At 35.0% G+C, this 27,175-nt stretch overlaps 1 protein-coding gene across 1 annotated transcript; it reads left to right on the top strand.

The window, feature by feature from the left end:
• Window positions 1–14,512: 14,512 nt before the first annotated feature.
• LOC149803869 (heme-binding protein 2-like) lies at window positions 14,513–23,255 on the top strand. The gene is made up of 4 exons (XM_089953681.1): window positions 14,513–14,609; window positions 15,445–15,500; window positions 20,718–20,859; window positions 22,864–23,255. Exons 2-4 carry the CDS (start codon window positions 15,450–15,452, stop codon window positions 23,190–23,192), a joined length of 522 nt encoding a protein of 173 aa, XP_089809807.1. The 5' UTR covers window positions 14,513–14,609; window positions 15,445–15,449; the 3' UTR covers window positions 23,193–23,255.
• Window positions 23,256–27,175: the final 3,920 nt, after the last annotated feature.

The raw sequence follows: 27,175 nt of genomic DNA, 5'->3' as shown, positions 1-27,175 counted from the left end.
CAGTTGTTTAATTAAGTGGTTGGTTTCCTTCAGGAAGTTGCTTCTTGTGATAGAGTGGTTTGATTTAATCGAGTTGATGACGCTAAGGGAATCGCTAATGATAACTGCTTGTCTAGTGTTTATTAGTTGGATCCATTTTAGAGGTTCAATAATGGCCCAAAATTCGGCTGTGTAAATGGAGCAGATGTCGGGTAATCTAGCTCCAAATTCTGTGTTGGTTTCAGGGATTACTATTGTCGCAGCGGTTTTGTACGGTTTTGTAATTTTTGAGCCATCGGTGTATATCTTGGTGTACACTATTTATTTTTCTTCTAGCTCGGCTAATATTTTTGTCCTTATATCATGTGCCTGGTCTTGAATGTTGCCATAAGTAAGGGCTATTGTGTTACAATTAGAGTTACCTCCCATCCATGGTGTTGGGTCGGGGTAACTGCATTGTTCAGCTTGTAAAGTGGATAGGATAAGATCTTCAGTTAGTTCATGAATTTTTTTTGCAGCGGGTGGTTGTGGTTTCAGTTTTTTAATGAAAGGGATATTACTTTGTTGGATAATTTCCTTGGTGGGGTGGCTTGTTTTGTGGATCGAAACTCGTGCGGCATATCTTAATATGCTTTCGTTTCTTCTTATTTGCAGTGGTAGTTCTCCTGTCAGTATTTGGAACTCTTCTAGGGAGGTTGAGTTTAGTGCTCCAGTGCAAAAGATTAGTGCCTTGTGTTGTATGGAATCTAGTTTACTAAGTGATGTTTGATTAGCTGATGCATAGACTTGGCATCCGTAATCTATTTTTGCTTTTATAAGTGCCTTATATATAGTTAAAAGCGTTGTTTGGTTGGCCACCCCACCCCACCCCCATGTAGTTACATTGAGGTTTCTTAATAGACTTAGATCAACTTACATTTTTGGGTGAGCTCTTTAATGTGGTGTTTCCATGTCAGGTTTTTGTCAATGAACATTCCTAGGAATTTGGCTATTCTGACAAATTTTATTATTTTCCCTTGTATGTACAGTTTAGGGTATTCTATGGTATTTCTATTGTTTGGCGAGAACATAATGGCTTCTGTTTTAGTGTTGGATATTTTAAAACCCCATTTATCTGCCCACCGACCTATTTGGTTAAGACTATCTTGTGTTTGCCCTATGACTGTTTTGCTGTTTGGATTGCCTGCTTTCCAATTCCCACTATCGTCAGCAAATTGGGATAGATCTACCTTATTTTGTTAATTACAGTGTCAATGTCGTTTACCATGATGTTGAATAAAGTGGGGCTAAGCACGCTACCTTGTGGCGTACCGTTTTCTAGGTTATATATATCTGAATATTGATCCTCTACTTTTGTCAGTATCTTCCGATCTTTTAGGAAGTCTGCTATCCAGTTATGTATGCGGCCAGTTATTTCGTATAGATTAAGTTTCGCAATAAGACCTTTTGTCCAGACCAAATCTAATGCTTTTTCTAGATCGAGAAATACTGCGATTAGACGTCTATTGCATTTGCGTTTTGCATTAGATGCTAGCTTGATGCTTGCTTCTAGTCTGAACAATTGGTCCAGGGTGGATCTTTTGTTGCGAAAGCCGCTTTGTGTTTCTGCAATGTAGTTGTTGCTTTCTAGATGGTGTTTTAGTTTGTCATTCATCATTGTTTCCATTATTTTGCATATGTTATCAGTTAGAGATATGGGTCTACATGCATTGATGTCTTTTAGGTTTTTGCCAGGTTTGGGTATTGGAATGACGATAGCTTTTTTCCAACGTTTGGGTAGTTGGCCCTTCCGCCAGCTATTATGAGGTAGATCTAGTACGATTTCTGTTATGTTTTCCGGGATGTGTTTGTATATTTCATAGCCATGCTGGTCTTCTCCGGGTGAGGTTGCCTTTTTCTTAGCAAGTGCAGCTATCCATTCTGCTATTGTGAAGTCCTCGTTTAATTTAGATTGTTTAGATCCTAGGTTGTAGAAGAGGTTTGGATACTTTTGTTCTACATTTTGGTGGTGCTCTTGGAATTTTTGGGTATGGTTGGAGTTGCTGCTCATACTTGCAAAGTGTGATGCCAAGCAGTTTGCCTTTTCTTTGTTGGTTAGATTTCCAGTCAATTTGGGAGTTGGTTGCTTGCTTTTCCCCTTTATTGATTTTATCTGGTCCCATACCTGTTTTGCGTTGGTTTTGAAGTTTATGTCAGAGCAGAAGGCTTTCTATGATTTTTCTTTTGCATTTTGGATTATTGTTTTCATTTCTTTTTCCCTATTTTTGTAAATCCTAAAGTCACCGGAGTTCCCTGTGTGTTTAAATCGATTAAGAGCCCTTTTTAAGTTTTTGAGCTACTTTACATTCTTCGTTCCACCATTGGATAGTGGGATTAAGTTGTTGTTCTCCTGTTCTGGTATACTTATTTTAGGTGCCTCACTTAGGGCGTTCATTACATTTAGATTGTATTGATCGATGTTATCACTATAAAGATCTGCTAGAGTTATTGTAGAGAGGGCGATTTTAAATTTATCTTCCTCCACCATTTATACTGGCCGCCATGTATAGCCAATCTTGTGCTGAAAATGGCGTTAAACCCAACAATAACAACAACAACACAGTTAGGAGTTTGTTTTATGTTGTTGCTGTTGTTGTTTGCTGTTTCTAAACCATATCTTAATCGCGAAGTTTTAAAGCCTGGTGTCATTGTCAGCAAATCAAAAATAATTTCCCATAACAACATTACTTTAACTCGATCGGTAGCAAAATCTTAAATGGAAAGTCTTTTTTAACCTACAGGCACAATTAGCGATTTGAATGGCTGAGTTAGTTGGAGTACAATGCCTTACCCAGGGGCACACCACGCAAAGTGACCAGGGGTTATCTGACCAGCACCATTTTTTTAGTTTGTTGCAAGTCTACTAGACCATCACAGCCCGGGCGCCGTTAGTCGGCTCTTAGGACAAACAGGATAACGCGTTGGGTCTATTCAACATTCCAGAGCCGGCTGACAGAACAACACGCCATTCTCATGGCGGCTCAGGAGTATGCAATGAAAAGCGCCAGACAGAGAAACAGACCGCTAACTTGCGGCTCAGAAACATGCAATGAAAAACAGCAGCGTAATGAATATGCAGACCGAGTCTATCTATTTTGCTGTTGTTGGTAATGCTGTTTTGTTTTGGTAACCTCACTTTTGCAGACTCTCCTCCTTCTTCCAGTGCTTAACTACCTCTCTCCCAAACCTCCCCATTCATAACATAATTTGACGGTGACTGCCAGACTATCTTTCTATATCTATATGGCATAATACTAGTTCACCTTGAAACAGAAATATGATAGCTGTACATATCAATTATTCTGATTACGAATGAACAAAAAACCAGTCTGTCTCGTCATGTGACCAATGCATTCAAATAAATCAGACATATGCAGAATCAATATAGGAAAAACGGGTATAATTATATATATATATATATATATATATATATATATATATATATATATATATATATATATATATATATATATACCCTAAACAGACCGTTGCCGTGTAATTAAAGTTATTTGCCTCAAGATATAAAAATATGGCAAAGGAACAAAAGATATTCGTAAAAGCTTTATAACTCAGTGCTTGTATTTCATTCCATTTAAGTACAATAAATCCATTATACTTCTAAAAAACTATTTGTAATTTTACACCACATAATTTGCAGTGATACGTGTATTGAAACCTAATTTGTGAAATTGCGAACTTGTAATTAATTAATGCCTGTCAATGGTAATTAGTTTCGTTAAGCAAGTTGTCCTTTTCGTCATTACACTTGATGGAATCAATTAACAGTCATGCATATTTATCAAAATTATAATTATAATACTGATAAAGTTATGCAAATAAGCTGATCGTTCAATGTAGTGATTTAGATCGTATGTTCTGTATGCGAAAAGTGAAATTAGGATGTTACTGGGCACATTTTCCATGTCAAAGTACAATATCACTTTTGCGTACTTTAGACTGGTGTAATTGATTTACAATAGTTATAATCAAAAACTGAGTGAGTTTCAAAAAAATGTATTAGATCTGTGATCTATTGTATATGGACGACAAGCAAATGATAAGCACTGTTATGTGTAATTATTCCCTTTTATATCAAACTCTAAGAATTCAATGCCCTCCGAGCAAGTGGAAAGTTCATATAAATTAAAATTACACAATCACATTGATGAGTTGATATTATTTTGGATATGTTTTGTTCAAAACGACGACACTGTCATGAAGTGGCATGCCCTCACGCAATGCGTGATCAGATTGGGTCACCATTGTTTTTACTTGTAAGGCAAGGTCAATGCTATCGGAATTCAGCCATTAGACATATTATTAACCAGTCAAGACGCATACGAAACATTTATATGGTATAATGTTTATGAGACACCAACCTTCAGTTAATGCAGATTTACGCCAAACTACTTTCAGCTATTTAGGGCTACTTTATAATGAGGGCGTAAACCTGGAAAACCTACCAATATCTCAGGGCTATTTGATAATGATGGCTTAACCCTGGGCAACCTACAAATATCTCAGGGCTACTTTATAAGGAGGTCTTACCCCTGGAAAACCTACCAATTTCTCACCCATGCGACAGAGAAATCTAGCTATTTTGCTAACCTTACTTTTCTTATCTTGGTCTAGTAATCTCAGACCATTTGTCTCAGTCAAGGTGTCCACGCGCTCAAAACCACTTTTAAAAAAGAAACCCTTGTTGTCTTCATTGTGCCTGAAATAGTTGCTCTAAAAATCAAACAACAACAACAACAATAAATATATAACAAAATCATAGTAACTTTAGGTAAATCCATCTTTGAGAACACACCATACAAAAACATTTCGAGAGAGACAAAGACACACACGCATACGATGTCGAGCTTTTTGGTATTATGCTAATTCGAACCACACGGCATGGTCATTTTTATCTTATATGCAGGCCTAGCTCAATACATTTTCAGGTCAGCGTCATTAAATGTAACTAAAGCTACGTAACTAGTTTTAAATACTTCGCGTGAAACAAATTATATACTGTTAGCTACATTTAATGACGCTGACCTGAAAATTTACTGCTACAGATAGGATAAAATTCCCAATGCTGTGTGAAATTATATATGACAGAAAACACTGATCCATGCACATAGAATATAAAACAATACACTTCATAGCCTCCCAATTCTCTTAACAACTACAGAAAACCTAGTAACCACCAGAAATGTGTTATGTCAAACATGCTATATTCTAATTTTGTTAAGCATCTCCATTGTGCCCCAGTTGAATAAAAAATAAACCTATAATATTTAATAACAAATAATGCACTTACCAGCCAGAAGGAATCATTTATCCGTCAACACATTAATCCATAAGCAAATTTCAAGGCATCACTTGCCATATTTCCAAGACAGAAAAATAAATTTTCAAAGAATCCGTGAACTTGAAAGTTTAGCACATGGTTATCCGCTAAGGTCCGTATTTGGAGGGTCTTTTATACACGGGGGTAATTTTAAAATCAATATTAAGGACAACACAACTATGTCACAAAGAGTTCCACCTCCTCCAAAGAAAGGGAGAGTTACATACGATAGTGACACAGATCACCAATTACCCGTGAATAACCCAAGCACGGATACTCATGCTTTATGTAATAGCCTATAAACTACAACAGAGGTGTAGACCAAGTTTCGTTTCTTTATTTTCAATATTATTTTCTAAATTGGAACTGATGAAAATGAAACATTTTCTTGTAATAAATATTAACTATTTATTGTTAATTTCATATAGCATCCATACATTAAATGTGATAATATCTCAATACTATGCAACGTTTTATGTTGTTATCATTTTTGGTTCACGCATAAAAACTGTGTACTTCGGATGACACGGTCACGCCACAGCCCTCATTAACATATTTGTATTAATGCAATGCATGTAAACATTTGCGCGTGAACTATATTGCACAAGTGAGAAGTTATTTTTACTTTAAATGAAATTATTGGGTGAGAAAAAGAATCTACGTTGGTGTTTGGACCGAGACAAGGAAATCCCAGTCGAGGGTTTACATTATATCCCCCCCCCCCTCGGCAAGCCTCGTTGGTAGACACATAATGTAACCCCTTGACTGGGATTTCCTTATCTTGGTCCAAACACCAACATAGATTCTATATATCTCAGGCCTACTTTATAATGAGGGCTAAATCCTGGACACCCTACCAATAGCTCAACAAGACGTGACTGGTAATCATTGACCATCTTCCATCTAGCTACTATATGTTTCTGCTACTTCACCTAGTGCAAAGAACGAAAACCAAAATAGAGACAGCCCGATGAAAGAAGGAAATTTGTAACGATAACAACAATTGTATGAGAAAGAAAATGCAGAATATGGAAAGATCTAACAGCAGCCTCAAGAAAAAAATGTTGAAATACGTGACACAAAAGACCAGAAATAAACAGATCAATTGCATACATATGTCGATGGATATAATGACACCTATCATAGATTCACAGACAGGACTCTAACAGAATTAATATGTCCAAAGAAACAGGGCAATTGTGGATTTGCAAATCAGATAATCGTGGCTTTGCAAATCAGATAATTGTGGATTTGCAAAATCAGATAATTGTGGATTTACAAGTCAGATAATTGTGGATTTGAAAATCAGATAATCGTGGATTTGCAAATCAGATAATTGTGGATTTGCAGATAATTGTGGATTTGCAAATCAGATAATTGTGGATTTGCAGATAATTGTGGATTTGCAAATCAGATAATTGTGGATTTGCAAAGGTATTTTGTAAATAATATCTCAGAGCATCTGACAATGGAAACACATTAGTACCGATGATACGATGGAATTATAGTCGAAAAATACATCAAAATAGACTGTAAAACAGCAGTGCAGTAAATTAATGGCTACTATCCGTTGTTACAAAGACCGTCGAACAGATAGAGAAACGAAATACAAAATACCATTGTTGTAAGTAGTGTGATAGTTTAATAAAATCAAACTGGCATCGTGATGCAGCGAAGTGTAAAAGGAAGGGAAAACAATCAGAAAATAAATACTTCCGAGTGTGAAAAAAAACTAACAAGAGGATCGATATTTAATCTCAAGAAAAGTAAATTCGGTAATAATTACATGTTGAATACATAGTAGAATAAGTATTTTTGGCAATGATTGATTCATTTAATTTCGTTTAAGTCCCAATTCCAGTAGGTAATTAAATTACTAAAAGCATGAAAATAATTTTACAAGTATGACAGATTCTAAAACACACAGTAGTACCGTATGTTCCGATTGATTCTTTTTCTACAATACAAAACATGAGTTTAGTGGGCATGTCTTTTCTAAACCACCTCAACCCGGAAAAATGGCTAAATTCGATGGGTCAGTGTTGTCTGTACCAGTCAAGAAGATAGTATTCAGTCCACACCGGGTCTGATTTATGGACAGAGTTATATGAGTAAAATATTCACTCAAGTCACTTTACCATTCTACCAGATTAAGTCTGATGAGGACACAGTAATTGTAAATGTCTAGAACAACACAAGTAATGACACAAAGATACAACGTAATAAAATCAACAGCATTCAGAGAGGTCATACAAATATTTAAAGACATTCAGGCGTTGAAACATATGACAAATATACAGAGGACAAGAAGAAGGGTATCAACAAAGAAAAAGATGCACCAAAAATGATAAATTAAAATAACTGTTGGAAAGTGTTGAACATAACAGGGCCGATACATGGATATTTGACAAATCTCCATTATGACTTTAAAAACAACATTTGATATAATGTACTCAAAGGTCAGAGAAATGTTACCATTGAGTGAAAGGTTGCAAAGATCGCTCAGAGAGAGAGAGTTGTCAGAAAGCGGCAGCAACATTTCCTGGCGTCATTGGTAGTAATAAACTGGCTTTTATAAGCAATCTGATAAATTATTTATTTATTGGCTGATATGTTCCTTTTGTTTATTCTAACAATTTGCTGTCCCGTTATTTACCGTTTTCATCCAAGGTGTAGACATGACAACCAGGAGAATAAAAAATAATAAATATTGTAAGAGGAGACTAAGACTGTTCAAACAAATAATGGATTATTTCAAAAGTAAATTAATCCAGCGCCAAAACAGTCATCACAATTATAACTAATTATTTGCTTTCTTCGCGACCTTTGTCTTTCTATCCATGTACAGTTGAAATTGCTACACTGTAACCTTTTATGCTGGAAATAGCAACAAGATAACATTGTAAAATTTCATACGCATAAATGAATTTTTCACATTCAAATAATCCATTTAAAAAATCTGAAAGCTTATATTTATATCTGTTCACCGACAAATGGCGTCTGTTATAATAAGTAACTATACACAAGACTGTCGGCATGTAATACATACCTTACAAAGAAATGCCAGCATACTGTAAACAAACTAGCCAGTAGTATACATGATTACATTTCCGGCATTCTTATTTCGCTTTGACACAGCATCTTCTCTGCTTTGCAGAACAGCTGCAGTTTTATTTCGTTGTTTGAAGCACAAAACTACCAAATACATACTCCACACAGTGTTTCAGAAATTCTCTCATTTTATGTTAAAAAATAGCAACTCATGCAATTTAACCCACATAAAAACGAATATAAATTAGATGTCATGAAATAAATAATCAATATACACATTTTAATATAAGGTTTAGAGGAAATATATTTAGATAAATATAGAATATTAAAGATATACATATTTTTCATTATATATACTAGCAATTTGTTGTGTTCTGTATATTGCTTCGTTGTTATATGTATCTGTATTGTGTGCTTACATTTTGTATGTGATTGTAGAATTAACTTTAGGATAACTGGTAATTTTTAAAGAACATGTTTACATAGCTTACTTTTGTCCACGATTGTAAGATGTAAATAAGATGTTAACATAGTTTTCTGAGTCCAGAATATTCTAAAAGCAAACTTGTTACATTTTAATATAATTTTCCTATTTGAAATTATCCGTGTTCATAAAACAAAGCATTGTAAGCCATCAAACATGTTTTAGTTGTGTAACAGGTGTAGATGTTTAATTTTTTTGTCGTATACCGTTGTATTCTGAAGATTCATGCGAGCCTTATAATTCAAATTGAAATAACTTATCAGGCAAATATGTCACAGAAACACTCGTTTATTGGGTTTTTCATAAATTGGATTAACAGTGTGTGTGTGTGTGTGTGTGTGTGTGTGTGTGTGTGTGTGTGTGTGTGTGTGATATTTGCCTTTAAAATAGCTTTAACACTTTTTCAGTAATATTTATACGATGTCTGGAGTGTGACGGTTTGTAGTGATGTCTAGCACTGGGCATCATGACGCAGACATGTACCATGATGTCCCACCCAGTCACATTATCCTGACACCAGGCCGACCAGTCCTAACACTAACCTCTTAATGTTGAGCGCATATCGAGGCAGCTGTTAGTACCATCTTTATGTCTTTGGTAAGACTCGGCCGGGGTTACCATTTTAATAATTCTTTGGTATGAATTCGAACCCGCAACCTCACGCATCCAGTGCGACGCTCTAACCCTAACCACTAGGCCACCGGAGCAGTCTGTGTTAGACATATCAATATAAAATCCTCTACAAGGTGACTGGATCATTTGCCTCACACAAAATTCACAGTGAGAGATAAAATAAAATATGAATCAAATAAAGTTATTTAGATCTATTGATAGTTCATACTTACAAGGTGTGCTGTAGTAGTATAAGCCATATGTACGCAGGTGAAGTATGTACACAGTACATACGTGTGCTAAGAAACTCAACAAGGCACAAAGATGAATTACAAGCTGTAGATAAAGCGTTATAATGTACATATTGGCTGACATTATGATTTTTTTAAATGGTATTTATAACATCCAATTAATTTTAACCTTACCCCTTTATTAATTGTTTAACATGTCTTGAAATTTTAAACATGTTCTTCTTCCTGTTCGTCATTGTTTTGACACCTCACCTTCAGAGACGAGTTGTATCTCTTGTGCAAATGAATTTTAATTAATACACTCACAGAATATCTTTTATCTCTTTTCACTGTTTGTTGCTAAATAAATTAGTAAGTGTCTGTGAGACAAGTTGTTTCAGGCAAAGAAGATAATAAATTTAATTTTCTTGGAACGATAAGACGCAAGTTTAATAGCTAATAATATTACGTTGTTTGAAAAGCTATTTAATTGCATTATAGGACCACAGTCAAAAATGTCTTTTGACGGGATTCTCGTATTACGTTTATCAATCGCTATAGCAGATCTCACTATAGAATATTAAATCATACATGGTTTGATATCGAGTGTAAAACTTTCATAGACATCTATTATCATTCTACATAATTTTTCTTTTGTTTTTGTGTCCTTTCTCGTAATAATTAAAACGCCTGATGCCTCTCAAAAATGTCTGTTATGTCTCGCATCTCATGTTGCATTCTACCGATATATGAATTTCGTTCTCTCAGCTTTCATTATTTACCTATTATGCCACCTGAAATAATTACAATTTTATCTAAATTAGTTTTGATGACTAAATTACTTTTTTGAAAGATTTATATCAAAGTCATTAGATAACATTTATTTAGGTTATATATATGATTTTTTTTGTCCGTGGACGTTTCAGCTATTTGAGTATACTACTCTTAATGGGGTGGGGTGGTGTCATAAATCATTAATCATCTATTCCAAGACATGTCATATTATGGTTCATTGATGTACTTTTAAATTGCCTTTGTTGTTATTTTGTAGTACAACAGACAGTGAGACTGTCTGGCATACCATGTATTATTGACTGGTCAACGTGTTTGTGCAAGGAATTTAATCAGCACCCGTTCTGTGAAGCAGAGGAGATGCTATGTGAAAATTCAAATTGCAACAAACATAACGAAACAAACAAACAAACCAACAACACATTATTTTTTTAAAACAGCAGAGGATAGGTGAGCCAGAATCTGTAACTTGTATACTACTTGTGCTGTAGCAATGAACGAAAATCCTTATTTAGCTCTATAAACACTAGCGTAACGTGGATGAATAACCAACCACACTACAGATTTACGAACACTTAAACCCTGGAACTCTCTAGGTGAAGTGACTAATTACTATATATGCAATTAAATTTCCATCTTTTTTCAAATGTAACATTTTACAATATCCATCAATTTATTTGAATAAATTTTACTATATAAGCAAGACCATATTTTTTCTTTAGGTAATATAGATGTGCTAATCTCGCTTTTGGACTTAATCTTAAATAAAACAATGGTACAATGCAGCAAGGTTCAGGTATACATGCATGTGTCATGTTGAATTGTAATCGCTCTTCAAACGAATGTAATTGTAATGAAGCATTAAGATTCCAGCAAAGAACAAAAATCCCAAACTATATCTTTTTCTATGCAGCATATTTTCGGCGGCATGTTTGTTTCATTAACTCGAACACGGCAGATAAATGGCGATGAGCGCATTTCTGCATCACGTTCGACTGATTAATGGTTAACTGTGCTTTTATACCATCGTTTGAGGGATAAATTGTTATTAAGGCATGTATGCATCGGTATTAACCGATAAATGGCTATCAAGGCATGTATGCATCGGCATTAACCGACAAATGGTTAGTTGCCTATTTCTTCGTTGACGTAAGACAGAAAGATTAAACATACAACCAGATTTATGTTGTTTTGAGTGTAGTGGTGTCACTAGTAATGGGCTTCATTGGTAATGAATGAGTGCTGTATAAGATAAGTATTATTTACATACCAGACAGTTTGTTTGCCGGGACGAAGTATTAGTATTTACGTAAGTATCGATAATGTGGTGTTATAAACCGCCTGTGTCTACTACCAAGTTTCCAAAACTCACGGGAAAAAAAACAAAGTTCTGCTCGCATTCATTACATGTACATTAGTGTGAGGAGCCAACGGTTAAGGACCAAAGGACCAAAGCTACTTACACACCAAAAAAAGTCGGATAACATAACTTTGTACGCTTTCCGGTTCCTTGTTTTTCTTTACAAATATGCCTTCAACATTTTTTCACAGTACAACGTACGTGGGAAATAAATGCAGACAAAATGGTTTGGTTGGAGTGGGGGTGAGTGAACCAGTGTGTCCATCTCTTCACGTTTCTTCCTTCCAAACGTATTAATTTCCAAAACAGCACGAAAAACAAGATCAAGAACAATGAAAGATATGGCCAACTAGTGCTTACATAGATTAGGTGAAGAAAGGGAAATAACGAGCTTTTAAAATCAACATAAGTGTACGAGTTACCTCCCTTATATGATTGCAAATCTCAATTCGGTATTTAATTGAAACTACAAAAATCTCATCAAATAATTAAAAAATATACGCACATATATATTCGGAGGAAAAAAACCCAAACAATATCTTGGTGAAAACGCTGAAGCATATCTGTCATCAGTCCATCTGTCTTCATGGGTTATTTTGGTATTTTTTTTAATACCTTAGCTATTGATCCACAACCTTCTCTCGTAAAACCTTACAACAATGAAAACAAAACCCCACAGGATTTCTAACTGATACTTCAACTCTCATCCGAGACAGACAGGGAAAAATCTGTCTCTGCTAATACTTGCAAAAATAGTTCATAACACTAAATATGAGTATTCGGTTAGCAAGTACAGTTTAGAACAGAGATCACACAATCATTGAAAAAAAACAAAAAACATGGACGCTTACTCAATAAAGTTACATATTTATAACCTAGCATATAAAGTTTTAAATGTAAAAATTAAAGTTGTGTGTGTGTGTGTGTGTGAGAGAGAGAGAGAGAGAGAGAGAGAGAGAGAGACCAGTAGCGATTTTTCTTACAGAGATATGTACAATTACCTGAGTACACATATGTCTAAGTTAAGGTCTCAGAAAGACGCGATGGCCGTCTGTCCCTTCGACTTCTTTGGCATTTGAAGTTAGATACTAAAATTCATATGATATCGTCTTTTTTTATTTAAAAATTACAGCTGAGAGAGAGAGAGAGAGAAAGAGAGAGTTGTTGTTGTATGGTTTAACGCCATTTTCAGCACACGATAGGCTATACATGGCGGCCAGTATTAATGGTGGAGGAAGAACCCGGGAAATCCCAAGAAAGAACCACCGACCCTCGAGAAGCTACTGGCAAGCTTTCTCACATACCCACATTGGCCGAATCCGAGACTCGAACCTACGCACACAGAGGTGAGATGGCAGTGATCCGTAACGGAGAGCGCTTTAGACCACTCGGCCACTCGGGGCCCCGAGAGAGAGAGAGAGAGAGAGAGAGAGAGAGAGAGAGACTCTAGCAGCGGTTATTCTTACAGATGTGATGTGATGTGATTTGGATTTTTAACGTAGTTTTAACAATTTTTCAGTCATATCGCTACGATGTCTGCAGTGTGGCAGTTTATAGTGATGTCTAGCACTGGAACATCATGCCGCAGACATGTAGCATGATGTCCCACCCAGTCACATTATCCTGACACCAGACCGACCAGTCCTAACACTAACCTCTTAATGCTGAGCGCCAAGCGAGGCAGCTGTTAGTCCCATTTATGTAAGTCTTGATTCTTACAGATAAATGTACCTGGGTACACTATGTCTATATCGATGTCATAGAATTTAAGGTCTCAATAAGACGTGATGGCCGTCTGTCCCTTCGACTTCTTTGGCATATGAAGTTAGATACTAAAATTCATATGATAATTGTCTTTTTTATTTGAAAAAAAATTACAGTCATGTTACAGAGAGAGAGAGAGAGAGAGAGAGAGAGAGAGATTTCCATATTAATTAACTGTGTACACATGTCTTTGTATGGATATCATAAACGTTAAGGTCTCGGTAATACATAATGGCCGTCAGTCCCTTCGACTTCTTGCAAATAGCTACATGCACTACATGACTGACTCCCTGGCGCCCTCTATAATAGGTAGAAAATTCAGAATCGGCGGGTGGAGAATTAGACGACCCTGGACTGGAAACTGTTTTATACTCAACAGAAATTAGATAATAGATAACGTTCGTTATTGTCGATAGGTCAGTAGATGCAGAAACAACAGTAAGTCTACTGTAAAGTTATAGTAATCTCATAGTTGTTCATGAAAACAAACAATTAACAAGCTTTAATTACCTCCTGTCATTGATCATACGTAATTCAGATACAAATAAAGAAACATGGCATTAGATCACGGCGCCGCAAACAAAGACAACAGTCAAACATCCGCCAGGGACCAGTAAAGTAACACTAATTAGGAGGGCGTACCCATTCAATGTGGGGTTTCGAATCATTAATTGGCATTTTTCTGATATTCCTCCGCTCGCGTGCTGTCATGACACAAAAAGAATGTTGATATCAAAACCTGTGTAAAAGGTCTCTTTACCAAGACCTGATGACAATAACCAGAGTCTTGTCGAAATTTTATATGTTTCTGTACATTTATCATAATCAAGTGTTTATTGATAGGCATTCCACAAAATGAACTACTGGTATATTAATTTTATTGCGGTAGATAAATAGACAGGTCAGATATAGCCACTATCTTGCAAACTGTTTTACTGTATATTCGGTTTTATTGGGAAAGTAAGTCTCTCTCTCTCTCTCTCTCTCTCTCTCTCTCTCTCTCTCTCTCTCTCTCTCTCTCTCTGTTAACCGTGTTGACAAAGTCGGTACGTGATTGTCCGAATTTAACACTTGGATTAACATTGCTGAACGTTTAATTTCAGACAAACGCCACTACTTACTCCATATGTAATATGATAAGCAAACCAATCATTGATATTGTATTTTGCCAGGGACAGTAATTCTTGCATATTAAGGTCATGTATAATACTCGCCTTATCTTAAATATCGCAAGTGTAGAACCGTAATACACCATATTCTTTCTAGCTTGTCCTCACCCATCCAGTTGTTTGCCCTCTTGAACATAATGCCAAATGATGGTGCAAACCGCATACAAAAACACATTCGAAATGAATATCAGATAGTTACTGCCCTTTATGGTTCTATTACTTCAGAACTGAAGTAACCGCTCCGGTGGCCTAGTGTTTAGAGCGTTCGCCTCGGATGCTGGAGGTCGCGGGGTCGAACCCCGGCCGAATCACACCAGAGACTTATAAAATGGTTGTAACAGTTCCCTTGCTAGTATAATGTGACTAGGTGGGACATGATGTTACATGTCTGTCTAGACATCACTATAAACTGCCACACTGCAGACATCGTAGCAATATAACTGAATTTTTTTAAAAGCTACATTAAAAATCCAAATCACACACACACACACACACACACACACATCGAACTGAAGTAAGCGTCAGGAACTGCAAATATGGCTTCCCGGAAAGAAAACTGTGCTGTGATAAACAAAAATGTACTATTTTCGTGCACTGTTTTACTATCTCGTTTAACTTTTTTCCAGGAAGAATGAGAAGAAGAGTGGATTCTCACAAAGACTACATGTCATGGCGAAAAACTGTAAGTTGTCAATCGTAGTATTTATCATATGCATTTAGTATTTATCATGTACACTATTTGTCATAATAATAATAATAATAATAATAATAATGAGGACTTTGTATAGCTCCTAATATTTAGAAGCTCTAAGCGCTTTATAACATTAGACAACACCTATAAGATAAAAAACATTTTTAATGATATGATTACAAACACAAACACCATGAAATTAGAAAACATAAAAAATATATAAAAAGTATTTATCATGTGCACTTAGTATTTTTCATGTACACAAAGTATTTGTCATGTACACAAAGTATTTATCATGTACACTTAGAATTTATCATGTGCACTATTTGTCATACACTTATCATTTATCTTGTACACTTAGTATTTATCATGTACACAAAGTATTTATCATGTACACTTAGCATTTGTCATGTACACAAAGTATTTATCATGTACACTTAGAATTTATCATATGTACTTAGTATATAAATCATATACACTTATTATTTGTCATACACTTAGTATGTATCATATAAACTTAGTATTAACCAAACACTTAATATTTATAATATACACTTAATAGTTATAATACACATTTAGTATTTGTGATACGCTTAGTATGTATTGTGTACACTTGGTAATTATTTGTACACAAAGTATTTATCATGTACACTTAGTATTTACCACATATACTGAGCATATATGATATATACTGAGTATTAATCATACGCTTAATATTTATCATATACACTTAGTATTTGTGATACGCTTAGTATTTATCATCTACACTTGGCATTTGTCATAAACTTACAATTTATCGTATACACTTAGTTTATCTGGAATAGCCTTCCGTTACTGTATGTAGCCTGAAGAAGTTCAACAATAAACGATCCTAGCTTCATTTTATCAGGATTTCTATTCTACTCTTTATGAGGAAGGGTGCGGGTATTCTTTCATCACTAATAAGATGGATAAGACGGCATCGGTTACGTCAAGTTTCATACGGTTATCTGCTGTAACAATTGAAGGTAGATGAATGTAAGCCTTCAAAATTTTGGTAGGAAGGAACATATTATCGGTATCTTCTGACAGTAAGTAGTGGAATACAGCTTTTTAAAGTCTTTTTGTTATATGAGAGAAAAAAAAGGAAACTTGTACTAAAACAGAAATATTTGCTCCTTCGACTTTGTAATCTATATTTAAATAAATTTAGCGGAAATTCGCCTGTTTATGCTTCATTTAGATAAATTTAAAAAAAAGCAAAATATATAGAACTCCATTCTTTGTATTATTATCGATTTGTTTTGTTTTTACATTCACATAAACTGTAGTTATCGAAGACTGAACATTTTTTTATTTTACATGGTTATAGTCTTGGGATCAGTCAGCGTGGATATGGGAAAAAGTTTGCCAGTATCTTCCCCTGGGTCGGTGGTTCTTCCCGGGGTTTTTCCTGGTTCTTTCTGCACCAGATATACTGGTCAGCATGTATCATGTGCTGGAAAATGGAGTTAAACCCATAACAACAACAATAAAATCGATTCATGCGGTCGACTTCGGCCTTTTACTTTATATTATATGGCAAAAATATTCTGACAATTAGTCAGTTATAAACGAATATTTTATTTCATGGGTTAAACGCCCTTACGACGATCTTAGGCACAATCTGTGTTATTTTCATACTCAGATTATAGCTAAATCCGTCTAGATGTTAATGTAGAAAGAATGGTGTTGTTTGTTTTGATTTTTGTTGTTGCTGTGAACGCTTCGTAAGATAGCACTCATTCGAACAGAGACAAGCAGGACACACCGGAAATACTAAACACAAAAACTAGTCCGTAACTGGAATGTGTGCGTGTAAAGTATTCCATTCAAAGCTTCTATAGCTTTTAAAATGTAGTTTAAATTCTGAGTAATTGCATATCTCCCATAAACTAACAACTGTTAAACATAAAAAACATGACTTGTCTTTTTCATGACATCAAACACCAGATTTAATTTTGTTGAACGTTTCTTCGTGTTCGTGTCAACGAAATAATGAAAATTTATGTCCTGTGTAATTATTGTTCAAATTGGATGTGTTGGGAAGCATTCTGTTTTGTAGTTTCGGTAAGCATGCGTGAGCAGTTTGACATCTTACATCCATGCCGAAGCATATTACAAATTTGCTTGCATTGTTTTCTTGACGACTTTTTAAAGACATTTTAGAGATCATAAAATACATAAACTAACAGTAAAAAGTATATAATTTACATCGGAGACAATTCTGACGTCTGTACGTAATTTTCTACATACAAATTTATTCCATTATTACAGTCAAAATCAGAGTTTGGATCAAGATATTTTGAAGGAAAATACTTTAGTTAAGTAAAATTATGTTTATTCGTCAAAACTTGCCAAACAAAGTGGTACACACCACAGATCTACCTTTTTCTTCTTTCAAAATCAAGCATTGGAAGGTGATTACTTTTTCACCCCTTAAAACCTGAACAAGAACTCTGATGAGGGTCTCTGATGTTTCTTTGGTTTAAAATATACAACATTTCATATTAGTGAAGTAAACTTCATGCAAAATACAGTTAGGAATGCCATCCGACGACAAATCCTGTGGATATGTGAAAAATCGCCAATAGCACAATTACAGTTAAATTGATATAAACCAAATTAAACAATGGAAGTAATGACTATTATGGCGATTGGCTTTAATGTGACTTCAAGCTCCGGATTTAATTTTGGTAATTATTTCTTTGTATCATGTAAGGGTACGGTTAACGTTGAAACAGTGATTATTGTTACAAATTGAATCATCAAATCTATGCAACTTAAATACTAATTGAGCCAAGGATTTTTAAGTATTGGTCAAACCTTAGAGTCCGACATTTTTATTTTACTCAAATTTGAATCTTAACGCGTAAAATGTTTGACGTCTTTTTACAGCACGTGGTCGCCACCACTGTCCAAGTAACATTTTTTGTAATGATGTTGTCTGGGCCGATTATAAGATCACCTTCATGTCCAATTTCCCGTTCCTGTACGTTATTTGCTTCTCTGACATTTATGCTTATGAATTCTCGACTTTTTGTGTTTTCTAGCTGCAAACCTAATTTAATTTGTTGAATTTTTAGCTAGAATTTGAAGTTCAAGGAATAAAATATTTGCAACAAAATGTACCCGCTTGCTATCGCCATATAGTACCTCTTCAATTTAAAATTATCTCCAGATTGTCTTTTTTCAATATAACTTTAGCATTATATATAAACTTGATCCGTATATGTATGTATGTATGTATGTATGTATGTATGTATGTATGTATGTAACAAGGTGCTTATCAATGTAATGGCATTTTACCATCTGTAAATGTGTGCCATTTACTGACGTTACGAGATCAGTCTATGTTATATCAGTCTCTTAAATATTTTTTATGCATGCTCAGTCTAGTGTGTGCATTTGTTATATATCCGGCATGGACAATACTTACTTGGCAAAATTGGTGACAAAACCCCTTGTTTAATATTTATGATTTTGCAGTGATATGTTATATTCAACAGAACTGTTTAGGAGACAAGTCTATGTCATACGACTCTAAATATGTATGCGAACATCGTAAACAAGATAACCTGTCTAGACAATGCTTAAATTGGTGTAAAGATTTTGCACCACACAAAATTTAAACATAAATGTGGTACTTGTCTAAAAAGCTTTTAATGCCCAAATGCCGCCATTTATCATAAATTTTACCATTCTTCCAATCAAACTCAAGTTTGGAAGGAAGGAAATGATTTGTTAACAGACCGTTCTGTGAAATAATCAAGATGTTAGGATTAGGCGACGTTGAAATGTTCAGTTTTGAATTAAGAAGTGCCGCCTTCTAATTTAGTCAACAAAGTCGCTTGTAATTCCATTCTTTTTTCAGAAATAATGATGTGGTACATTCGACAAATTTCATTAATGACTAAGCTAATAGCAACAACATTCGCACGTCACGCACACATTAATTCGCGTATGAATGAAGAAACCGACGTGAGAAGTAAACGCGTAAAATAAATAAAAATAAGACTTGGGTGATCAGCTTGGGCGTTGGAATACCTTGTAGGGCGAAGATGGGCTGAAAACAATCCAATATGGTGTTAGCGTGGTGTTAGCTTCTTATGTTAACAACGATAATGTCAGATCTTGTGTTCCATTTGACTGAAATCCCACGGATGTCACCGATCAACATCGGATTAATTCGTACACATGTGAAAAATGGCATGGCTTTTCAGTTAGAGGGAGATATTACATAGCTCATAATGTGATGAAATGTCGATATTATCTGGTTTTAATGGAACCCAATGATGTTTAGGGCCAATATCTTTCAAGATTCAGTATTGTTCAGATGATATGGCATATGCGACTTTTCGCACGCAACAATGGCGTTGCGGCTTTAAGCAGCAATTGTTAACAAAATCATGTGAACATGTAGAACTATTAAAGACCATTTAAATGTTCGAGTTGTAAAGACCTTCGGCTACTGTCCTGTCTAGTCTTAAACATCACACGCAAATCCTCCATGTAACGAGCATGAATTAAACATGTGATATATCCTTTTGAAATACTCTCGTCCTGTACACTGGCTTGTTTTCCAAAAAATTTAAGTTTCCCTATTTTTATCTCTTTAGCCACGTGCGGCTCTTCTAAATGGGCAATAATTTCCAGAAATATTTGTTCTTTTCGATCGCTATAGTAACAATAAAACATTATCTTCCCGTTATTCATTTTAGTATAAAATGATATCTTGCTTATCTCTTAAGCACACAACTATAATCAAAGGTCAATCAATGAGGCAGATTTGATAAGCAATTGATTAAACGTTTTAAAGCAGTTTTATTAACCCCCGAAACTTGTCATTGAACCAGAAAAAAAACTATTATTTTATATCGAAATAAACCGAAACGTATACCGAAATAAGCCATACCTATGCAAAATCTATATTTAAAAAAATGGCTTTATTTTTAACCGTATGAAATTGTGATAAACTGAGTATCGTTTGTCCAGTAATCAGGCGTCTTCGTCTGAAAGATCTCATAGGCTTCTCAATTAATTCTTCTTTTACAGGCACGAATTTACTCGTCGAAAGGCAACACTCATCGTTGGAGTGCATTTTTATGATACTAAATATATTTCTTTAATTTAAATGAAATAAAACACAGTCGCACGAATTCTAAATCAGATTTTATTATTTGTGCACAGCGCTCTATCCCGGTGATTCAAACTCGTCATCTCGGGCGTGCCAAGTGGGCAAGCACCGTTTTGGTTGGTCTCGATTACCAGGAAGCCATTATCGTAGGGTTCAGGAGACTTTTTCATTACATAAGGGGCGAAAATGAGACAGGTAAGAACGTATTCCGTTAAAAATAAATAAATAAATAATCTACCGATAACCCAATCACAACATAATAGACATGAACCATCAAGGACGATTACTCCAAAATCCTGCATTAATTTACATCTCTTCGGTCTCATTGGACAGGTTTTTTTTGTGGTGATTTTTCATCCGACAATAACCTATTGCAGAAATATTAGAATAAGGTAACATTAAAGACACAAATAAAAACTAACGAAAGATTTTTGTAGAGAGCATGCTTGCAAGATTTTAAATGAGGTATTAAGGTTAATTCCTTTTACAACTGGTGCTTTTATACTTAACAGACACTACCAACAACCTTCTTTTTAACATTCATTTTTGACAGCCAATAACCATTTTGAATATTTTCCTGTGACAAGAAGGTTAAAAGAATCTGAATGCGCCTTATACATGATTAAAGTTCACTAGTACTATAACAAGTTCGCCATCTTTTCACCCTTCAACCATCTCGGGGGGCCCCGAGTGGCCGAGTGGTCTAAAGCGCTCTCCGTCACGGATCACTGCCGTCTCACCTCTGTCTGCGTGGGTTCGAGTCTCGGGCTCGGCCAATGTGGACATGTGAGAAAGCTTGCTGGTAGCTTCTCGTGGGTCGGTGGTTCTTTCCGGGGTTTTCCCGGGTTCTTCCTCCACCATTAATACTGGCCGCCATGTATAGCCTATCTTGTGCTGAAAAATGGCGTTAAACCCTATAACAACAACAACATCAACCATCTCAACTTTTCTATATTTACCTCTGTAGCAGCCATACGTAAATACGTAAGATGTTCATTTGCAGCCAAAGTTACGCATTTGATCTCCAGTGCTAGTCTAACTGTGTCAGTCAATCACCAAACAAGCCAACACATTTTCAAGCCCAACTCAAAGTAAATTTCAACCAGATAAAATTTACCTTAGGTGTGAATTTATAAACGATAGGCTTACGATAATCAGGCTGATGCCTTCCATCGTAAAAATTAGGGGTGTAGTGGGGGTGTCAAAATCCGAAACTATACAGTGAGACCTTCGATGTGTAATATGAGTTGTCGAACATCAGATCTGGGTGTATATATCCTAATACGGCTTGCTGCATCGAATGCAATCAACCATTGTCGTGTCACAAGCAAAAGCAACAAGTAGGCAGCTTTAACTGAGAAGAATCTCAGCACAATAATAACACTTTATATCTTACTGTTTCAAGAGTTTTAAAATCTATTTTGTATTTTTCCCAAAATTGACAGAAACATTTAAATACAACTACCTTGTGAAGTAAATGTTATCTTGTTGAGTGGTGCATACCTTGTTATATTGTTTGACTTTCGTAATGATATTTGTGTCTTTTAAATTTTGCAAGTAGTTTTCATTTGTTTTTTATATATAACTGTTTATAAGAAATTTTGTTCAATAAGGGCAGTTAGAAATTCTTGGTTATTGTTAATTAAGTCATAATATATTTAAAAGTTATGATATGTTTAAAAGTGCTGATATTCCTGCAATTCTGATAAATATTGGTTTCTTGTAAAGCTCTTATGCTTTGTCTCTTCAATGGTTACAAAATTGTTATTCTTGTATCTGGTTTTTATTAATACATATATGATAAAAGGCATTATCACTGTTTCCGTATGTAATTTTATTAGTAAGTTTAACAAAATGGCTTTATTTGCATTATTACCGTTATTACTATATACTGTTATCATATGCATACTTTTAAGTGAGTGGACGCTTGAAAGTATCGAACGTACAAGGCTTATCCCAGATTTACCACGACTGGTTTCAAAACTAAAAACATACCAGCTACAGTGCAATTCCCCAAAATACCAAAGCTAAGTTTTTGGGCTGTACATATTGGTACGAGTTTAAGTGGGAGAACCCCTCCCTTTCCAAACACAATAAACAAAAGTATAATTTATCCAGAAGACAACGAAACTCTGCAATAATCGAGAACCCCTATACCAAATGTCACGGTCATTTTCTTTGTGACTATTTATTTTCAAGGTGTACAGATGACCTGGACGACACCGATGCTGACAAAAGTCCATCCCAACAATTCAAGAAAGTTAACGATATCATTTTTCGTGCCACCATCTTTTCAAGGCAGGCCTCCATATCCTCTGAACCCTGACGTTTTTCTGGAGACATTACCCGATATGACTTTGAGTGTGAAACAGCTTCAAGGGGGATTAAATACTGAAGAATTATCGAACGAGGCTTCGATACTGACCAGTTATCTTAAAGGAAGAAAACTGATCAGTGATGCACATTACTACACTGCTCAGTATGACCAATATGGCAGACGTTGTGAATTGTGGCTTGTTCATGAATGAGAATATAAAACAAAATTTAGATCTTTAGCAGTTCTGAAGGCAATTAAAATTTATGCTTGCGCATTTCTTCTTCTGTAAGAGGTGAGGATGACGAAGGATGCTATCAAGGCGCTATGCAAGATAGACAAAGTAGTCTTACAAAATAACATCAGTATAACAAAATAGATGTTACACAGCACAAGAAAAGGGGGGAAGGGGACATCAACACATACTAATAATTGCGAGTAAAAAAAAAAACACATATCATACACACCAGTACAAAAACTATATATTTTTATATTGTCAAACAAAGATCGGTGGTATGGGGTTTCAAGGGGTTTCCGGAAACATCCTCCTTTGCTAAAAAGAAAACATATACACCTGCAAACTTATAGTCAGTTGTCACTTGAAACTGACCATCTTTTTTTTCTTTATTGGATATCATGCATACTTTGAGTAAATATATACATAAACGTTTGCTTTGGTGCCCTTTAAAGGAAAGTTGTGGCCTTTTTGAAATTTTGGTCACCCCTCACTCCAACACTTGACCTGATCGGGCCCAACAAGCAACTCATGATAAATCTGACACCATTGGAAGTCAGTGCTGACAAGTATACTTATTAAGGGATATCATATAAATGAGTGAGCAACAAGCATAAGCTTGTTTTAAGCTCTCTGCTTATTTACAATAATATTTACTTAAGTGAACTGATTGACTTGAGGGATGAAGGACAATAAAGAAATAAATGTGAAAATAGAAGATATGACTGTATATTGGAGCAGTGTATCTACAGTATGAAAACATTATATTTGGTAAATTCTAAAAGAAAATGCTTGGCACTTTCTGGTTCACAGCATCCTCGCTAGCCAAGGTTCCGATGTGATAACCCTATCTACACCTTGGCGTATCGAACAGATATATTGGTGCTTTGTCCTAGCGACATCAATTGGATTTCATGAGTTGCCTCTCATAGTATGTAATGCCCACTAACCAATAGTGTGGTGCATTGTACATCTGCCAAAAATGGTGGTGGCAATAGACCTAAAACGGATACTTTGGAAGGTTAACATCAAAAGTATGACTATGTACCAGATGGAAGCCATTACTGGTGGATTTGAGTGAAAGGTATTTGTGCAAACACGGACCATACTGGAAAAGTGCTTATTTATCAGTCCATTCCAACTGTGTGCTCCCTTTGTCTCGATCATGTAGGAATAGTGTTCAAATTTGAACAACTTAATCTTTATTGGATGCGGTTGCATCCAGTGAAATTCACAGACCGAAGCACAAAAATATCTGCTCGATACGCCAAGGTGTAGATATGGTTATCACATTGGAACCTTGGCTAGCGAAGATGGGTTGACAGCTGTTTGATGACAAGTATTTTCTGAATGGGTAATCGTTTAATGATAAATGATTTCTGAATGTCACGTCGACCAGCTGTGACCTTGACTCAACTTAATGAGTCTTACTCTGAGAAAGAATACATTTTTTTTTTTTAATCAGTCAGAACTGAACTCTGTTCTGGACAATATCAAATCCAGTAAACAAAATTACATTACAGTAGCATTTAATGGAAGACATTTTTTTAAAAAAACTAACAGACCAAAAATTCAATTAGTTATACATAACAATTGTCAGTTTTAAATTAAATGGTGTTTACCAGAGTTTATTAATGTCAGTTTTTAATTAGCAGAGTTTACCTGCAAAAATTATGGTCTACCAGATATAAAACAAATTCAATATCTTTATATTACTTATTTGTTTCCACAATTGTTCTTTAACTGTCCAATTTTTTTAATACTTTTGTATTATTGCATAACTCAGATGGACCCCCTTTTTATTTTAATTTACAGAAGAGATCGTATACACTATGAGTAATTTAGTCCCTGGGTTGGTAAAGGACACATACTGTCCCATATGTCACAGACTCACCACCACCACACTCGCATAAAAAATATTAAGAAATAATAAATAAATTAAATAAATAAATTTTTAAAAAAACCAATGCCACCTAACAAAAGAGGTCATGAGTAACTGGCAACACCATACTGTTGTCAATAAACGTCCCGAAAGGTTACGGTTCATGTATTGTCCAGGCCTTATGGCCCCTAATAATTCCACGACCTAAATGTGTACTAATCATCAGACCCTATGTTTGTATGTCAGTTTATGTGGTCCTCTTCTCCTGCATGTTTGTTAAAATACATACATTTATAGAACTTTAGCTGTTATCTCGAAAATCAAAAAGGTACAAATGTATATAATGACACTGTCCCTCAAATAACCGAAGCTCCACTGTCGCAAAAAAATTTTATGGAATTCAAAACAAGATCACTTATCATTGTTAATGGCGATAGTTGGAACCATCTTCTTGAGCAATATGTATGTATGTATGAATGCGTGCGTGCGTGTATGAGCGTGTGTGTGAATGTGTATGTGTGTGTAAAGCTTCATGGCAATCCTCCAAGCAGTTTAGGAGAAGTTGCGATAACAATTTTGTGTTAATGGACTAATGACGGACAATATGCGACCACACAAGCTGTTCTGGTCAGTGACCATTTGTGCTAAAATAAAAGGGAAACAAACAACAACTGCCAAATGAAGTTATATGGATTTTTGAAACAGATCAAAACCAATTTTGATCGTCATGTCATTAAAACTTTATAATTTTCAAATCCATTGCCCACACCCCAAATCAGAACACTTCTCAAGAGTACAGAGCTGATGATTGAGAGAGAGAGAGAGAGAGAGAGAGAGAGAGTTAGTTAAACAAAAGATAGTGACAGATAAACAAATGAACTTAGAAATGCCTATGCTGGTGCTATATTTGTCAGGGTGGTCAAAAGTGAAAAATATCAAAGCCTAACTTTAATGTGTGAACCTTATGAATTGTTTATTGTTTTGTTAATTCTACATGTAAACCATAATTATGGCTTATGTGCATATCAAATTAAAAATGTTTATTACATACAGGACATCAGCACAGATAATTATTACTTACAGGACAGCAGTACAGATAATTATTACATACAGGGCAGCAGTACAGATAATTATTACATACAGGACAGCAGTACAGATAATTATTACATACATGACATCAGTACATATAATTATTACATACATGACATCAGTACAGATAATTATTACATACAGAACATCAGTACAGATAATTATTACATACAGGACATCAGTACAGATAATTATTACATACAGGACAGCAGTACATATAATTATTACATACATGACATCAGTACATATAATTATTACATACAGAACATCAGTACAGATAATTATTACATACATGACATCAGTACATATAATTATTACATACAGGACAGCAGTACAGATAATTATTACATACATGACATCAGTACATATAATTATTACATACATGACATCAGTACAGATAATTATTACATACAGAACATCAGTACAGATAATTATTACATACAGGACAGCAGTACAGATAATTATTACATACATGACATCAGTACATATAATTATTACATACATGACATCAGTACAGATAATTATTACATACAGAACATCAGTACAGATAATTATTACATACAGGACAGCAGTACAGATAATTATTACATACAGGGCAGCAGTACAGATAATTATTACATACAGGACAGCAGTACAGATAATTATTACATACATGACATCAGTACAGATAATTATTACATACATGACATCAGTACAGATAATTATTACATATAGAACATCAGTACAGATAATTATTACATACAGGACAGCAGTACAGATAATTATTACATACAGGACAGCAGTACATATAATTATTACATACATGACATCAGTACATATAATTATTACATACAGGACATCAGTACATATAATTATTACATACAGGACATCAGTACATAGAATTATTACTTACAGGACAGCAGTACAGATAATTATTACATACAGGACAGCAGTACAGATAATTATTACATACAGGACATCAGTCTGCATGGGTTCGAGTCTCGGGCTCGGC

The sequence above is a fragment of the Sinohyriopsis cumingii genome, chromosome 3 (genome assembly GCF_028554795.1).
Source record: "Sinohyriopsis cumingii isolate HCF-2022 chromosome 3, ASM2855479v2, whole genome shotgun sequence".
Lineage (NCBI taxonomy): Eukaryota > Metazoa > Mollusca > Bivalvia > Unionida > Unionidae > Sinohyriopsis > Sinohyriopsis cumingii.
Note: the sequence above shows the minus strand (reverse complement) of the source record. Positions and strands in the feature narration are given on the sequence as shown.

What these genes read in the sequence shown, in the direction of transcription:
- LOC149803869 (XM_089953681.1), top strand. Translation starts at nt 15,450, where the DNA reads ATGAGAAGAAGAGTGGATTCTCACAAAGACTACATGTCATGGCGAAAA. An exon ending in ACATGTCATGGCGAAAAACT is followed by an intron (nt 15,501 to 20,717) that starts GTAAGTTGTCAA and finishes ATTTGTGCACAG; the next exon opens with CGCTCTATCCCGGTGATTCA. An exon ending in AAGGGGCGAAAATGAGACAG is followed by an intron (nt 20,860 to 22,863) that starts GTAAGAACGTAT and finishes TTTATTTTCAAG; the next exon opens with GTGTACAGATGACCTGGACG.